The sequence below is a fragment of the Ciona robusta genome, chromosome 1 (assembly GCF_009617815.1).
Source record: "Ciona robusta chromosome 1, ASM961781v2".
NCBI classification, from domain to species: domain Eukaryota; kingdom Metazoa; phylum Chordata; class Ascidiacea; order Phlebobranchia; family Cionidae; genus Ciona; species Ciona robusta.
Window position 1 is genome coordinate 12,888,072 of NC_143235.1, and position 18,860 is coordinate 12,906,931.

General features: G+C 33.2%; 2 protein-coding genes across 2 annotated transcripts; both read right to left on the minus strand.

The window, feature by feature from the left end:
• Nucleotides 1–585: 585 nt before the first annotated feature.
• Nucleotides 586–17,505, minus strand: LOC149743391 (uncharacterized). The gene is made up of 27 exons (XM_089874790.1): nucleotides 17,364–17,505; nucleotides 16,763–16,914; nucleotides 16,229–16,389; nucleotides 15,619–15,778; nucleotides 14,956–15,133; nucleotides 14,363–14,580; nucleotides 13,626–13,808; nucleotides 13,239–13,328; nucleotides 12,498–12,663; nucleotides 12,015–12,118; nucleotides 11,227–11,388; nucleotides 10,630–10,783; nucleotides 10,072–10,191; nucleotides 8,865–9,040; nucleotides 8,350–8,516; nucleotides 7,852–8,039; nucleotides 7,352–7,468; nucleotides 6,664–6,744; nucleotides 6,139–6,303; nucleotides 5,427–5,535; nucleotides 5,009–5,120; nucleotides 4,149–4,277; nucleotides 3,543–3,676; nucleotides 3,010–3,138; nucleotides 2,501–2,648; nucleotides 1,873–2,053; nucleotides 586–1,432 (listed from the first exon to the last, which is right to left on the minus strand). Exons 1-27 carry the CDS (start codon nucleotides 17,428–17,430, stop codon nucleotides 1,359–1,361), a joined length of 3,825 nt encoding a protein of 1,274 aa, XP_089730916.1. The 5' UTR covers nucleotides 17,431–17,505; the 3' UTR covers nucleotides 586–1,358.
• LOC149743392 (ubiquitin thioesterase OTU1-like) lies at nucleotides 17,476–18,856 on the minus strand. Its single transcript, XM_089875053.1, has one exon. The coding sequence runs from the start codon at nucleotides 18,756–18,758 to the stop codon at nucleotides 17,859–17,861; it is 900 nt and encodes a 299-aa protein (XP_089731179.1). The 5' UTR covers nucleotides 18,759–18,856; the 3' UTR covers nucleotides 17,476–17,858.
• Nucleotides 18,857–18,860: the final 4 nt, after the last annotated feature.

Genomic DNA, 18,860 nt, shown 5'->3' on the forward strand with positions numbered 1-18,860 from the left:
TCAGAACAATAACTTTTCAATATGTTATCAAATGAAAATAAATAAAAAATATTTGGTTTGCTGGGCGAGCTTTGAACTCAGTATTCTCACTACTCCCATAGACCGTTGTTAATTGGTTAAAACACGATCAGGATATTTGGATATTACGTGCTAAAGGTGCCGCGTCTTCCCCACTCTACTATTTCATTAATATTAACTTCTAACAGTACGTAATTACAGCGTGATTAATAAATGTATTCTACCTACTGCTACACTGTCTCATACTACTGGTTTGTTTTTAATCAAACTTAGTTGACCGTTGTAGTGAAATTGTTTATTAAAATTCTGCTAATTTTAATACTTTTTTTCTAAGTATTTATTTAATTTTCACATTGTATCGTCTGTAGGGTGTAACGGTCATCGCCCTTTGTCCGAAATATTATTTCGTTTCTTTTTATCAGAAAGTGTATTTTAACAACCGTTGTTTACCTTTACTACCCGTCTTTTCGCTTTTGTCAACTCTCTTGTTCTTCGTTATCGTGACCAAAGAGACGAAACAAATTTCATTCATTGATTAAAACGTGCTGATTCATTAGACCTGTGCTCTCTTGTTTGAGAATGAATAATTTATTTTACATGATTCACGAATTACCACACATGCTAATTCTGGTTTTGGAATTTTTCTACCACCGAAAAAAGTTCTGTTTAACTTAAAAAGAACATCATTAAACATAAGCAACACTATTTGGCAAATCATGAAAATCACCAACACAATTTAAAAGTACAATTACTAAGTAGTATCACTACATCACCGTTTTACAGAAATATTATAGATAAGTGAATACATATTTACTTTTAGTTGCATAAATAAAAATATTGAACTTGAATGACCTGCATAGTACAAAACACCGGTAGGCTACAGTAAAATATGCTTTTTCTTGGTTAAATTGCAAAAAATGGCCAAAAAATTACAGCGTGCAGAAAAATATTGCCACAAATATCCATCGCGTAAAAATATTGCATCGGTAAAAGATTGCCAAAAAATTTTACTGTGTAACATTTACATTGGCCAAGTATCTAACAGTAATATTAACATAATCAAGGTGTGATGCAGTTTTTATATTTGTTACTTCTATTTCATAACTTTTAAATGTAAGGTCTTTGCGTTGCAGAATAATTTCTACTGGTTAATTGGTACTGAATTGACCTAAAAAATTACACAATGTAAGGCTAGGGGTAAATACACATTACACTTTAAACTTAGGGAATTTATACTTAATGGAACTTAAAATACAAATGAAAATTAGATTTTCTTACAGCGGTGGCGTGATAGGATTATTACAGAATGGAAATAGAAATCACGAGCATAATCATGGTAATTAATGAAGCGTGAAGTTGGTCACGGGATCCAGTTTCACTAACTCATGTAACGTCTCAACTGTAGCAGGGAATTCTGAAAATTAAAACTTTATTTGAAATTTTTTTTTTGGAAATTAAAAAAATTAAAAACAATATTTTTAATCATTATGTTTATTTAGCAAAGAAACATGCGGCTAATATGTGGGCGAGGTTTTTCAAAACAGAACAGTAACTGTGTAATTTTTATTTTGACCAAAAATAATGAATTTTTAAACTTAAGAACCCAGTGGACAATTGTCAGAGAAAAAAAACCAACACCCACAAAGTTACACATGGGTTGCTTCTGCTTTGGACCAAGATATAAATTATAGAAACAACTAAACAATTAATGACGCTTGCTTTATCCTAACATGGCCAAGAAAAGACAGTCATTATAACACGGGTGTCCTGTTTCATACTCCTCGTGCGCCAGAGATATAAAGTAGAACAACAGCTAAAATATAACAAAACACATAATTCATTGCAGGCACTTACTCAAAGGAAAGAATCCTGTTATTCCGTGGTCAGCTCTGCTTGATGTTAACGCTTGTTTCAATGCAAATGGAATAGAAACTGCCATACACATGGGGGGTTCACCTGATGCTTTAGAACGAAGCACTCCCAGTGGGTTAGGAGCATCTTTAAGCAGCTGAATGTTCCAGTTAATTGGGATGTCCTGTGTAGTTGGTGTAACTTGATTAAGTAAATGATAGCATTCTCGGAAAATGACAGTCATTATAACTCATTGGTGTTCAATTTCGTACAGTCTGTGTCAGTTTATGAGTCACCATAATAACTGAATAAATAAATATAACTTTAAGTTATTCATCCTCTGTGGTTAGGCAATAACAGTTGTTATAACAAGGGTGTTCTGCTTCATACACCTCGTGCCAGCTTAGGAGTTACTATGTTTGTAACTTTGTGGGTGTGTTTTTCTGTATGGCTAACAACCCAGACCACCCATTAGTCACCCCTGGGTTGGAGCAGTTGTCATTAAGTGACTTGCCCAAGGACACATACGCCCACAATAGATAATTTTCAAACAATTTTCTTCTGATAACTTTCTCCGCACGACTTCATAAAGTTTTCTGTGTTTTATATTCCACAAATAAATGGTTCCTACCTTAGTTGTTGGGGGTTTGTACTCCCATGTTCCATCAATAAGAAGTTTACCAGTATCTGCGTCCCTTACATACCTTTCCATCAACCAGAAGCCAATACCCATAACAAAAGCTCCCTCTACTTGTCCAATGTCAACTGATGGGTTTAAACTGTGAGAAAATTATAATAGTTTACATTTTATCGGTTGAAACATTTTGCAAATACATGCTGTTATAATACAATGGAAGTTTAGTTAAACTATATTCTTAGGACAAATAGAACAACTATGTTATTTGGATTAAACTAAGTAATGTAAAAATTCTACATATTCTACATATGGTTTGAATATTTTTTTATAGTGAAAAATTCTTTGGATTATTTTTTTATCTGTTCAACATGCATAATAAATGGCATGACTATGCAATGACAATATAGACTAACTTGTATTACTCATGTACTGAAGCAAAATGTATTGAGCAACTATATAAACACAGCACCAAATAACTCCACGTTAATTCATACTATACTTGCCTGATACCACAATCAAAAATTGTGTCGACTTTTAATATTTGATGCTCGCCTGTCAATACATCGTACTCCACCTCGGAGGCTGTAGCGCCGTACGAGTTGTAACGTATTGTTCCGCCATCTTTAGTTACCCTGCAAATACAGTGTTTTTATCTTTGTTATGTTTCTCACAGTATAGTAGGGTGGGGTAAGATGGCTCACTTTTGTGGGGAAGGTGGGAAACCTTTGTGGGGGGGGGACACCTTTTATTCTATTTTCTCATTCCAATTGGTGGAAAATAAAGATTATTTAAAGAGTTATGAAACTGAAAATTCCGCATAACATATAAAAACAACAACCATACATAATTATAACTACCCTTTTAGAGGCTCAACTGGTATAAAACGTATAAAATAGTGTATTTCTGCCGTGTCATGCCTTGATGAAGTCTTGTGGATCGCAGACTAATCGTCGGAAAAACACTACGTTTTATACCAGATGAGCCATTAAAAGATTATTTACATTATGCCTGGTAGCAGAAGTAACAGAATACATACATATGAGACACCACAAGATCAATATCATCCTCATAACATTTGGCAATAACTTCTTTCCATGTAGAAGCAGGATCCATCTTATCCTTGACTGGCTGGATACGGGACTTCAAGATTTTGCAAGCCCCTATCACTGCCTGCATGCGGGGATATAACAATGCTAATTAACCGTTATCAAAATGCAAGTTATTGGATTTAGTATCGAAACATATGTAACTGAGGGTATATTTCTATTAAACAAATGCATTTTTAAGAAAAATGCAGAAGTGCTAATAAAATAATATTTAGTTTTTTTTTCTCACAGATAAAATATTACAAAAAGTAATTTTTGTTTTTGCCAACCAGAATGTTTTATTTAATGCATGACTCTGTGTTTCTGTGGTATATTCTATTTATAGCTCAAAATTGAACACACACAAAAATGGTGCATGGAGCATTCAGAAAAAAATTACTCCAAACTTTTATCTAAAAAAAACTCCAAATTTTTATGAATGTAAATAGCCTTTTTAGTGGCTCTTGGCATAAAAACTTCGCTAAAAGATTATTTCCAGCTAAAAAGTGACTAATGCCTTGCAGCAGAAGTAACAGAATACTCTCGGTTATGATTACCTTGCAATTGATTTCACTTGTAATACTTCCGCCAGTAACATCGCTGTTCATTGATGTAATGTTAGTTGTTCGTTGAACTATTACATTGTCCATAGGTATGCCTAACTCATATGCAGCAACTTGTGCAACCTGTGTGTGGATCAACATGAAGTGATTTTTAATTCATTTATGTCCTTGGTCTTTTACCGGTTTATTTGGTAAAAAACGTAGTGTATTTCCAGACGTTTTGTCTGTCATCTGGCAGGACACTACGAAATGTAACGCAACAATACATGCAAGCGAGCAGAAGTAAAAGAGTATCAATTTTTGCTATTGGTGTAACGTTAGAGGTGCAAGGTGTGGCGTGCTGCCTCAATTTTTGAAACAGTGGTGATATTTTTATGTTTTAGAACCCCACTTTAAAGCTTAAACAAGTTTTACTCTGGTATTATGTTTTTATATGGCCTTGGAAAAAGTCACGCTAACCATTATTAAAACTAAATGGTTCTTAATTTTTTTTAAAATCCTTTAAATGTTAGTATATTTTTTATATTTAAACCAAATTGTTTGGGTAAGTATTCCTATTATTACAGTTTGTCTTATTTTAGTATAGTATTACTAGCAAACATGCTCAAAATAAACTAATAAATCTAATAAATCTAATAAATTAAGTTACATTGGTTACATGAAAGACATACATAAGTGGCCTGTGTTTGGGTAATGGGCTAAATCAAAATACCAGGCCTTTGACAGGAACCTTACTTATATAGAACAGAATTAACGACCTAGCCCACATAAAATAGGAACAAGGACCTCACCCACATAGAACAGAAGCATTAACCTAACCCATATAGAATATAAATTTGATTCCAAAATCGCACCTTTGTATTAATCCCTTGTCCTGATTCAATCCCTCCATGTGAAACAATCACGCTTCCATCATCTGAACATATGGACACCAACACTGTGTGTTTCATCCAGCTCCATGATACTCTGTTCAACAAAAACATACATGTTTTAGAACAAGGGTTCTCAACCTTTTAGGCTGATAATTTGGACAACCCATAAGCGAAAACATAGATGATTTAAAATAGTGGTTCTTAACGTTTTAGGCTGATAATTTGGACAACCCATTAGTGACCACTGGGTTGGATCAATTGCCGTTAAGGGTCTTTCCCAAGGACACATACGCCCACAATGATAACAGCGATAAGCTTTGAAGCGGGCACGTTAACCACTTCGACAGAGCGCAGGATTTATGTATTTTATATGTAGTTGTAATATACAAAGGTGACCTACCCCCACTTTATTGGAGTGACAGCAAGACCTCTCTTCTTCCATTTGTTGTTTTGATTGTAAGTTACAATAGCAGCTTGTCTTTCAGCGATGTTGTATTCAGACAACAGATCTGTCAAGATATTATTATAAAACTAATATATATATTGTTTTAGCCACTAAAGTAGAATTCTCCAGTTCTGTACAGAATAAGCTGGTGGAAAGTGTTAGAGGTTGGTAGCGGTTATTAGCTAGGGGTTAGTAGTTAGAGGTTGGCAGACAACATAGGGGGAGGATTCTTCACTAGTAATTATTTTTATGTCATGCACCAATATGTTTATGAATTGTATACAAAATTGTTTGTACAAAAATTAAATCTAACAAAACACATGGTATAATTTCGAACTTATTACCATTTCTGCAGTAAGCACATACATTATAGTAAATAGCAAGTATTCGGCCAAAAAAAGAAAAGAATTATAAACAGCAAAAAAATGTTTTAATTTATAAGTAAAAAATATATTTCTTTTAATCCTATTTACTGAATTTTGTTATACATCTCGAAAATATAGGGAAAAAAATTATGTTTTAAATAATATGCAAAATCATACAGTTCTTATATTCTATTTTTAATTTTGTCACACATACTGTTATTCGTATATTTTAAAAAATGTATGTTTTAAATTAATTTTAAATTAAAAGGCAAAATCACATATTTCTACTATATAAGACTTACTGTTATAAATATCTCTTATATTACAGAACAACAGTTGTTCATTGTAGAGGTTATGCTGGCCTTGTTTATATAGATTCACTTGCTTTACTTGTATTGGATCAATGTTAAGTTGGTCAGCTATGTGCTCAACCATCACCTCATTAAAGGCAATCATCTGTAAGCTGACTGTGTGTAGGGGGGGGGGGGGGTTAATATATATATATGTATATTTAGAATAACTTTATTTTTTTGTGTCATATAAAAAATTATATCTATTTTGATATATTATAAAATAATTATATTACTTTTATATAACATTAGGATGACAGAAGATGGGCAACTTTTCGTTCTATTTTCTCGTCCCATTTGGTAGTAAACAAAAAACATCCGAAGAATTATAAAACTGTATCTTCACGACTTCCATAGACCGTTGTTAATTTTTAAAAACACGATCAAGATATTTGGGTATTATGTTCCAAAGGTGTCCCATCTCCCCCACCTCACTATAATACCTCTATTATGTTATGTTTAATGTTATAAAAGTACCTGGTGATCTACACCATGTTGGGGAAGGTATGTTGGACTTGCATGCAACAAGTTTGTATTTACGATTCTCACAGAAGTAAGCTGAAAGATAAATTACAACTTCATTAACAGAAAAAAATGATTAACAATAATATAATACTTTTAAAAAAAGCATTAAAAATTATTACAAAAAATAAAAATTGTTTAAAAATATTTAAAACTGGCAGATATAACAACTTTAATCATAACCCCAACAATCAGAGTTCAATGCTCTTCACTGACTGGTATATGTGTCCTGTCCACAGCAAAGTAAAAACTAGAGCATGAGTTGCATGTGAGTCATGCTCTTTTTAGATGTATGCAAACTGTCTGGGTGTTTGGGTAATGGCAAAGCTTGGCCTAAATCCCAGGTCTCCAAACAGGAATCTCACATTCTCACCCATATTGAAAATGTGTGTCATAGTCATAGTGTTAGGGTAATGGCCTAAATCTGGCATAAATCCCAGGACTTCAGATCTCACCCATATTAAGTATAATGTGGGTAGCGTTGGGTTCATTGGGCTGTATCTTGTCTAAATCCCAGGTCCCTGACAAGGACCTCAGACCTCACCCATATAGAATAGAATGTGTACAGTGCTGGGGTAATAGGCCATGTCTGGCATAAAATCCAGGACCTCAGACCTCACCCATTTAAAAATACCATACTTACCACTGTCACCAAATGACTGAAGATCTCCCAAGTCTGACTCATTGTCCATAGTTGTCGGGCCACTGTTCGTGTAAATTGTCCAATCAAGGCCTTGGATTAATCCAGTGTCATCGCAACCTGTGTGATATTTTGTTTACAATTAATTCAGAAAAATATTTTAAAACGTTCATTCAGAAAAATATTTTGTGACGTTTTATTCAGAATTATTTCACAAAAATATTTTATGATGTTTTATTCAGAATTAATTCATAAAAAATATTTGGGAGTAAATTAAATAAGCATTATAGAAGCACCTAATTTTGTTTTTTGAACAGCTTATTTAATACAACTGGATGAAAATGTATTTTTATAAAAAATTCTAATTTTGTCACAGAGTTGTGTTACAGTATTCACGATTCTGTTGGCAAAATTTATGCCGGAAAAGCGAAAATACAAATTGAAAAAAAAAATTCTGCTGGAAAAGCGAAAATACATTATTGATATTACATATATTTACATACCAACTGTGTACTTAAGCAGATATGGTACCCTTGCTCCATAAGTTGACATGCATGTCTTCAGATCCGCATGGAAACGAACAGGTTTCCTTGTACAATAAGCGGCAAGAGCAGCAGCACAAGATGTAATCAATGAATTTGTTGATTTGCCGCCATAAGCTCCTCCTACCCGCTTGGTTGCCACTTCAATTCTGAGAAATGTGAGGATTTAGATATGCAGAAACAAGCTAAATAAAAAAAAACTATAAAACAAAGGGGCAGAGCATGGAACACTTATTTGGGACGTTTTCAATACAAACATGATAGTCCATATGGGTGTTGTATGGCATTTGTGGTCTCAATTTGATAAAAAGTTTGCCCAATTTGCTTGTCAGAATTGCTATGGCCCCCCAAATAAAATGGGTCAGCTCTGACAGGAATCCCAGGTCCCCTGGCATGCCTCACCATAGAACTTCACCCATATTAAATCTTACTAAAAATAGCAAAGTTTTGTTATCATACTTGTTACACGGCAAGCTGTATGCATATGCAATGGCATTTTGAACCCAGGATTGTCCTTGAGTTGCAGCTTCAATGCTAAAACCGCCTTCCTCGGTTGGCTCAGCTCTACAATACTGTGTCTCCATATAGAAGTGATATTGCTGTCCAAGCTCACATTCTCCTGTTACCTATGCAAATGTTTATATATCACGATTCGAATGAATATAAGTGTTATGGTACGGTGGGGTAAGATGGGATACTGTTAGCACCTAGATCCAATATTTTCTGATCATAGTTTGAACAATTAACAACCATCTTTTAAAGTTTTTGCAATGTTTGTACATGAAATGAGTAGCGAACATAAAACATTTATTTTAATCAAATTGTTTTAAATATCCAGTGTTTCCAAACCTAAATACTGTTTTAAACACAAAGTGTTTCAAACTTAAATACTGTTTTAAAAAACTAGTGTTTTGAAACTTAAATACTGTTTTAATTACCCAGTGTTTCCAAACTTAAAAATAACAAACTCCCACCTTATGCTTAGCATCTGCAATAGCTTGATCAGGATCCCCCATTTTAAAGTTGTTTTCTGCACTCGGGAAAAATGAACTTGCATCAATTGCATCTTGAATGCTGATAACAGCTTTCTGTTTGTTCTTATAACTAACTTTTACAGCAGCAGCAATTCGACGTGCTTGCACATCGGATTCTATGTAAAAAATAAATTTGTTAAAATATATTTAGTTAAAAATGCACCACTTAAAATTAAAAAATAGATTTATAAAATTTTATTTAGATAAAACATGCACTACTTACAATTATGTCATAATAAGCAATAGTGAATAATAAACATTGATATTGAATAAAAACCTAACTAATATAAATGGAATAGAAAGGAGTTAATGAACACAAAAGGCAGGCCAACTCATTATTTATGTACAGCATGAAACTTTATGTGATATTTTAGCATAAACTTTGAGAAAAAGGTAAAACTTTGTTGCTTGTCAATGCTTAGAAAAGAGCCATTAATAATTATTTACTCAAAGTAAAAAGTATTTCATGGTATAAAAAACTAACATTGTTCGAATGTGGGATCTTTTATAAGTTGAGTCCCTACAGCATATTCGGAAAGTCACTGTCCACTTACATATTTATTAACAGACATGTTTCAGTATAGAATCCAGAAGGTAAGTATGAATGACAATTATAAATGATGTTGAAAATGACTCCCGCTGGCATCAATACAGAAATAAAAAAAAAATTAAATCCGAACACACTAACTTTTTATAATATAAAAAAATTATCAGTACAGTACACAGTGATTTTCCGAACAACTTGTATTATTACTGATTAAAAGTAGCAACAAAAGATTGCAATGTCCACAAATCTGCATGAAGTACTTGGCTAAAATCAACATTATAAACAAACTTATTCTAACAAGTTTTGCAAAGTAAGTATAGTCACCACTTTTTATTGAACTCCAGACAAACAAATACTGAAAGACAGTCATATGAAATTTGTGTAATAGGGCAAACTTAAAATTATTTATTTATTAAAAAATGTTTTTTAATTATATTTATATAAAGAATATAGTTTTTTTTAGAAACTGTATGAAGTTAAGTGCTTTTTAAAATTATTATTATATATGCCCTTTTAATTGAAGCAGTTTTGTTGGCAGAGCAATGACAATCGTTCTGTTTTATAAACCTGTGCACGAATTATTTACAGTATTTTATTTACCTGCTACTACAATAGCAAGTGGTTGTCCAGCAAACTCCACATGATCAGTAGCAAGCAATGGTTGGCTTGTATCAAAGGGGTACAGATGCGTGTTCTTTACCCCGCTTGGAAAATTAGTCCCTACGAATAAAAATATTAAAAAAAAGTTAATATATTAATATATATATATGTATATATTTAAATATATATTCAAACATTAAAAAAAAACACAGATAACTTGTTAAATAATTGTTTTTAAACCGAGATTCTTAATTTTTGACTGCGGTACAATAGGAGTGCATGAAAATTTATTTTGTTAAAAAATGTATAAATAATAACAATTTAAAACAACTAAATTGATTAAAAACTAACAAAGAAAAGTTTTTTACAGTTCAAAAATGCCAGGTTTTTAAACTATATGCTTAATATATGAAGTCTCAGAAGTCATACTTACTAAGTAACAGAAAACTGTATAACTGCTCTTATGCTCAATATATAAAGTTGTATTATTAGGTATAAAATAAAAATGTATGAAATACCTTATATAGGTGTATGACATAAAAAATAAATGTGATTAACCTGTTATAATCTGTACAAAACCGGGCATCATTGAAGCATCTTTATCATCAATTACATCAATATCTACGTTCCCATCATCTGATGTAACAAAAGCACAATGCAACTCATCCTTGGTAGGAAGTCTATCACTTAAGTAATAAGCTTCACCAGATGCCTGTTGGATTGAATAAATTAAATTTGAATAATATTTCTATTGCCCATTTGGTATGGAAAAATGTGGTCTATTTGACGGTTTGTCTGCCATTCGGCAAGACTCAGGAACTGTGATAAGTATTGTTGAATGGCAAACGAAACGTTGAAAATATGCTATGTTTTTTTTTCATACCAGATGAGCCATTATTTTTATTATGCTTGGTAGCAGAAGTAACAGAATATAAGAAATCCTATTTTGTATCTAAGTTATTGCTGGTTTTGGTATTTATTAGATATTTTTTTACCTTCACTTATATCTAAAGGCTTTATAAATTTGATTGGGTCAAAATAAGAGATGAATGAAACTTTTAACATGCTGGGATATTGCTGGCTTTGGTATTAATTTAACGCTACTATCACATGAAAAAAATTGAGTGTTTTTTTTTGTTTTTTTTTATTACAAACCTGCAGAATCCCAGATAGTTTTGGGATATCTTGTGATACAGGGTAAGTGGTTGGATCCGGTTTGAACGTCTGTGTACCGGTGGAAACCGGTCGCTGCATTGGAGTAATTGCACTCTCAATACCAGGACCTAACTTGCTTGGGTCGTACAGTGAAACATAAAACTAAAAGAAAATAAATGCAGGGCTGGTTAGAAAAAATACAGGGCTGGTTAGAAAAAAACAAGGGTAGGCCTGCCCATCTAGCCACCCCAGGTTTGGTGCCTATTCTATTTCTATAGAATCGAATCCAACATATTGGTTGTAATGTTTACTGATTATTGCAGTGCAAAAAAGTTCCAGGGTAGGCCTGCCCACCCATCCACCTCAGGGTTGGTGCCTACGCAATTGGATATATTTTAAGTAAACATTACAACCAATAAATAAACATGAAAAATAAACATCACATGTTGAAGCATTGAAACCTTGTTTATTTTACAACACAAAACTTACAATGCAAATATAATGCACCAGTCATGTGCTTTGTGCAAACATTGTAAATAAAAGGTTGGTAAACATGACTTTAATGTTTAGTGTATGTTTCATAATGCAGGAAAGTTCAAAAGTTTAAAGTCAAAGCACAATGATACGAATACAGTTTGTAAGAATAAAATAAAATGAGATTTATACAATTATACAATAAAAAAATAAGATCACATTTTTATGTAACTTTAAAAACTATCTTTACCAACTGGGGGATAGTGTAAAACCAGAGAAAATTTAATTTTTAAATATTTAAAAATTACAAATACCTTATAGAAAAGTCCAAGGGCCAAATTAAGCTTGTATGAAACACTGGCATCAACTGGGTCTTGTTGAACTGGTGCCAGCTCTTGGGAAAGCAACTTAATAGATGCTGGAAAAATTACAATTTATTTAAAGTGTTATTTTACATGTAGTCCTATTTCATATACGTTTTGATACATGTTGCTTTTTTGATCAGGTTTGCACTAACAGTTTTAATGCTAAAACAGGTAATGGGTTCAAGGCTTAATGCTGCTACTATTATGGGCGTATGTGTCACGCGAGGATAAAGTAAGTTACACTCATTCACCCAGCTGCTAGGTGTCTATACAAACAAAGCCAATGTATGCACATACAGCATTAAACACATTAATCAATGAGGTTCACTTTGTTTTGTGTAACAGCATTATTACAATGTCACTGCAAATTTTGAGCAAACGTTCTGCATATTCTATACACTAAACATGTAGATGCATTAGACTTGTGCTTACACGTAAGATTAGCATCTGATATTTCTTTTCCAACAAGAAAGTTCTCTGTTTCGGTTGCTCGAGCAAAATCAGGTCTAATTCCTCCATAAACAATCCTTATTTCACTTGATGGTTTGCCATTTATGACTTCAGTGTAAAAAGCTGCGTTCACATAGGCATGGGCGTTCTGTAGCGGAGAAAAAGTTTTTAAAAAATTAATTTCATCATTATTTCAAATATGACAACAAAGATCAAACTCAGGATCTGATGCTACAAAATACGTAACAGATAAACATCAAGTCCAAATTGTATAATATATAGTATGGTAGGGAAAGATGGGGGACCTTTTTATTTTATTTCCTCTACCTATGTAAAGAACATTCAGAATATTATAAAACCGTATCCTCACAACTGCCATAAACTGTCGATCAGGATATTTGGATACTATGTACTAAAGGTGTCTCATCTTTCCCAACAGGTCTATAAAGACCATAATAGATATATATTTTACCTAAATGGTATCGTCAGTTCCTTTATCAAATAAAATGAACGCTACAGTCACAGAATTTATTACAATTTCAACAAAGAATAAACTAGGGCATTATTAAAAAAACTCTTATTTAAAGTGATGAACAATCAGGAATTAATAAAATCTAACAGCGATTGTGTAACTTTTTACACACTTTTGTGCAAGAAATAAAAAGCAAATTACTCTGATTGTATCAGGAAATATAGAGTTTATAATTCACATTGAAAATCTACCTGAGATCTTGGCATGATCTTGTAGGAAATAAAAACATGATTCTTCCCACTTCCATTTACAAGTTTAGGAATTTCCAATGACACAAGCACCTGAGACATAAACAAGCAAAAATGTGAAAATTATTTGTTTGAAATTGTTTATTTTAATTTAAAACTTGAAATTAATTTAAGATTCAGAGGAATTAGACTCACTTGTGTACTTTTGATATAGTACATTCATTCAACCATTGTGGGCAAGTAAAAACACTATTGAAAAAATTCCATTTGATATTATTTTTAATCCTAGGACCTTAATCCTAGGTTTTAATCCTAGGACCCATGGCATACCGCGCTACATGACCCCACCCACATAGAACAGAATTTAAGATTTAGTGTAACTTGACTCACTTTCTTGCTCATATCCAAGCTCATAAGTCCGTTTGTGCCGAACACAGAGCATGTGGTGGTGATACCAGTGTCTGCATTGAGCACGTTGACTTTTGCACCAGCTCCTTCCATTAACACACAGACATCAGAAGGAAATTCTCGATGTAAATGTTTTACCATCATGTTGCCAGCCCATGATGCAGCCTGGGGGTAATACAACAATGAAAATATACACAGAAAAAGTCATACAGGTTTTAATGCTCCAACCCAATGGCCATAATGGGTTGTCTAAATTGTCACCCACAACTAAAAAAACCAAACACCCACAAAGTAACATATTTTGTAACTTGTAAGCTGGCACGAGGTGTATGAAACAGAACACATATTATAACGACTGTCAATTCCCAGCCACGCGAGGATGAGCAAGTTCTGTTCAATTCAAGTGATATATTATGCTGTTGCAGACAGGTGTATTATAATTCTGAAAGAATCTCTAAGAGTCTAAGGCAACTGAAAACAAACAAATATCTACAAAACAAACTATTGCCAGAAAACCTCGTTAAGTAATAGGTACAATAATAATATAATAATAACTTTATTCGTCTCTTCAGTTACAGTGGCGAAGGTTTAAAAATATTTTTTACATGAAAAGACAAGATATAGCGACAAAACAACAGTTGTTAAAACAATTGACAACAATTGTTAAAACATTTGACAATAGTTGTTAAAAATAATTGATGTATCTGACAAAATCTTACATTTCTAACAGGGAGGCCTGCAATTTTGAGAATATGTTCCACAAGTGGTGCGAAGGTGACAGACTCGCTTGTCTTTTCTTTGAGCAATTTAACAATGCTGCTAAGTGTGATGCAAGAGCCAAATTTGACCATAGTTGAGTAGTTGAATGTGGTGGTCAGATCAGGAACAAAGTTAATGTCAACCAAGTACTTGGGAAAACTAGTTGGTTTAAAAACACCTGTGTAGTTTATTTTGTGTCAAATATTAGCATCTGATTTTGTATACTGATGGTATTCAAAATATAGAAAGATTTGTTAAAATTAAAAATATTAAATACGCTTAAGCCGAATTTTTAATATTTATATTATTTTGTTTTATTGTTAGGTAAAATTTTGCAGCTAATTTTGTATACTCAACTTATTTTTTATTGCATAAAAAGATTATTGTTTGTTATTTGTATCGTTCTTCAAAGAACAGTGACAAGTTAAACTGCCTGATTTTGCCAGTTTCATAAATATATATCATATTTTCCTAATTTCTGCAAAACGAATGACATCATCATAAACGTCGCCTCTTCTGCAATTTAAAAAAATCAGCGCCTATGAATATTTACCTGATGAAGTATTGCCACAAACCAGTTTAAACTGGTTTGAATCGGTTCCTTGCATAATAGAAACCAGGTCTTGCATGGAAGTAGGTTTCAACCAAGTAGTAGCATCACTGCTCACTTTAATGGACCTTACTCCAACATTGGTTTTGCAGCTGCCTTTACAAGGTGCTTTACCAATATCCTGGGTGAAAACAACATAAATGTCAATATTTTTTTATGAATTTTACAATGCAGGGGGGCAGGTACAGTTAGACGCGCTGTTAGATGTCTATACAAACAAGCAGAGCCTAAGTATACAGTAGTCAACACATTAAACAAGGTTCCCAATGTTTTACAACTATGAGTGTATTCTATTCTATGTGGAAGAGGTCCAGCAACGGTATGCCATCAATACTATGATTTCTGCAGGAACAATGAGTGTAAATGTGAATGTAACACCCTAAACTATGAGTGTAACACCTCCATAGGCGCCAAACTTGGAGTGGCAGGGTAGGCAGGCCTTGCTCGAAATTTTCTGCATTTCATAAATTTGTAAACATTGCTTTTAAATTTGTTTTAAAAGAATGCACATCTAACTATCTCTGCCTCCCTTACGTTTTAAAAAGCTTGGTGGCTATAAACACCTCAGATTTTGACTTTTAGTGCCAACAACCTACGTGTCAATACCTCAATATCCTTGCACTGAGCAAGCAGATTAGGGTCAGCATCACATGCGAAACATTTCATAGCATCGAGTAAGGAACGGTAACCAGTGCAACGACAAATATTTCCATCGAAACTATCCTCAATCTTCTGTTGTGTGGGGGCTGGGTCTTCACTTAAGAGACTGTTAAAAAAAAAGGTGTTAAGGTGTATTAAGACGCATACCAATAGAAAATGAAAATATTTATATGGATGGAGATGCACAAATGTTATTTTTTTGAAACTTTGGTGGTGCCTATAGATCTCATTTGAGCAGTTCTATCAACAAACAAATTTTGATTTTTGTTGTATGATCTTTTTTAGTATTAAATACTTTGGCAAACTTAACGAATACTGAGGGTAAATCGACATCGAAGAAGTCATTTTCTGTTTCTTTATTTAAATGTAAACAAGTGCCTTTTCGTTTTTCTAAATTCAATTTTACATTTTGTTAAAATCTGTTATTTATTTTCAGTTTTTACGCATTTGTAATTTTGTAGTATTTAAAGGCCTATTATATATATATATATTGTTTAATTTCATTAAACCATGGTTGAAATACAACAAGAAACCAACTGATCAAGGATCAACTAACCTGTACATGTTCATTACAAAACCAGGTGTGCAGTATCCACACTGGCTTGCACCAAACTGAGCAACATTAGTTTGTATTGGATGATAACCATCTTGTTGGTTGCCTAATCCTTCAACAGTGGTGAAGGTGCAGCCATCAGCAGCACACAGAGGCATTAAGCACTTAAAAAAATGTATAAGTAATAAAGTATATTAAAGGCGTCTTCACACACACGCTTTTTGTTTCCATTAAGTTTAACTATAATTAATTCAACATTAAATGGCTTGTTTGTCTGCTTAGTGTAGCGACCATGCTTCTTTCTTACAATTACTATTAAATTTAAACAGGCATTTATCCGTAAGCGTGTTTTAAGAATTGTTGCTTTGTTGGAATGTCTCTTGACTCTCGTCTTTTTTAAATATTTATCTATTTTAGTTACCATTAATTTTACACTGTAAAAGTACAGAATTATACATACAAATATCCAAAAATACCGAATCATTCATAAAAGTTCTTGAAAAGCAACAGTGCGAACTGTCAAATAATAAACCTTACCGAGTTGACCGCCTTTGGAGTCTCGTTTGGTTTTTGCAGCGTGACAACACAACACCCACACCCCCCTTCCTCACACATCACTTTTACTCCGGTCAGTTTTGGTTGAATTCTCATCCATGAGTTTAGGGATGTTGTAGGATCGGGATCTTGGACTATGTGAATTTAAATGTTCGTTACTTAGCTACCAGGCATAATTTACTAGTAAATCTATACAAAATATAAAATTATAATATTTATAGCCCATACAACACTAAAATTGTTTTTTTTATACTACAGTTATTTTCTTTATATAAACATATTAAATACTGTTTGAGTTTGAGTGGCTTATCTAGAATGAAAAAGGTAGTATATTTCGAGCGCTTCATCCGCCATCTGGCTAGACTTTATATCCAATTGAATATCGTCCTCTTATGGAGTCTGGTTCAGATGGCCGATGGAACGTCATTATTACACTGCGTTTTTATACAGTTTCTATACAAGGTGAGCCAATAAAAAAATCGAATGTGTTTATATAGAAAATCAAGACTGAAGTATAAAAATACAATTTTAAGTGACATGTATGGAAAACTGAAGTGGAAATATTAAAACAGCAAAATCTTACCCACATAATCTTTTCCATTAACTTTAAATTCAATGCTGTTGCCATTGGCTGGCTCAAAGTTCTTCATATTTACATGAAAGTTGCATACACAGTTCTATTATTTATCACAACCTCTATAAATTAAATAGAAACAACTATCAAGAATAGTAGTGGTCAAGCTGTTTCTAATGGTGCAAGGTATTTTGTTGTACAAGTATAAATAAATTCTAAAGGTAGAGAACAAAATAATCCCACAGATATTTAACGTTTCAGTATATTAGCAGCAAGCTTCAAACAAAGAATAAAAACACAAGATAACAGCATAAACGGATAATAAAGAATCTGAATATTTTTTGTAGCATAGCGTAGGTAATGGTACCATTTGTTCAGAAATTTCTGTTTGTAGGATGTTATCTATATAAAATAATATATATGTGACCACTATGGGGTAACGCATGCATTTTATTTAAGTGTTCAAAAACAATATTATTTGAGCTTAACTTTTTTATATTTTTTTTATTGAACTTCCCCAAAATTGCCATGCCCTGTCTCTTTAGCATGCTTTTGTGCACCAGTTTGGCCAGATAACAGAGTGTTGCATGTTAAACAACGCAAGTTAAAATTTGCTGTGTCTGTGTATAGTCTCGCTTTATGGCACCCCTCTGCCACTTTTATTGCATTCGAGAGAGCAACGTCATCGGATGTTGTAAAAATAGTTTGGGTGGGTAAAGAAGGGTTGCCAGAGTCCAAATACATTGGGTCATAGTGAATTCCATCATAGAGAAGGAATATACGAGTCAAGTAACCGGCGTTTTGACCATAGTTATCAACCCGCAAAGTTTGAATGTCCACAGCTGCGATCTCGACCTGGTAAATCTTAGATAAAATAGAAAGTTCAATCCCCCCACCCCAGGAAGAATCACATTGAATCCAAACACTGTACTCGTCAGCCGTTTTACCCAAAACAGCCTCCGTATATTCCTCAGGGTTTGACCGAACAACATTTGCAATGTCTGCTCTCAGTCGTTTGGCTTCCGGGTAGTCATTTTTTGTTAATCTTCCCTGCAGGGCATAAAATACACTGTAAAACAGGCATGAATTGTCTGCAGGTACTTCTTTTCTTAACATCCGTGGCTCTACTACAGTTGCTTCAACAGTTTTGTTTTTCTTCTCCTTGTTAACAATTGTGAAAGTATCTCCAGACCGAATTTTTAATTCGTTTAATGAGACAGATGAGTCAGACAAGTTTAAGGGCTTTGGTGGGTAACCTATCATGATTTTGAGGCAGTTACTGTCCACACCAATTGCTTCTTTGATTGCAAGTTGCAAATCACCTAATGTTGAAGTTCCAAACAACTTTGCATTCAGTCTATGAGTCCCTGTGTCTGTTTTACATCTTAATTGGAGTGCCGCCATTTATCAGAATTGCAGATACACAAATATTAGCAATCTTAATAAATCCAGACAGTATAACTACAAAAAAATTGCGTGAGATAATTGATATATGAACAGTACTGA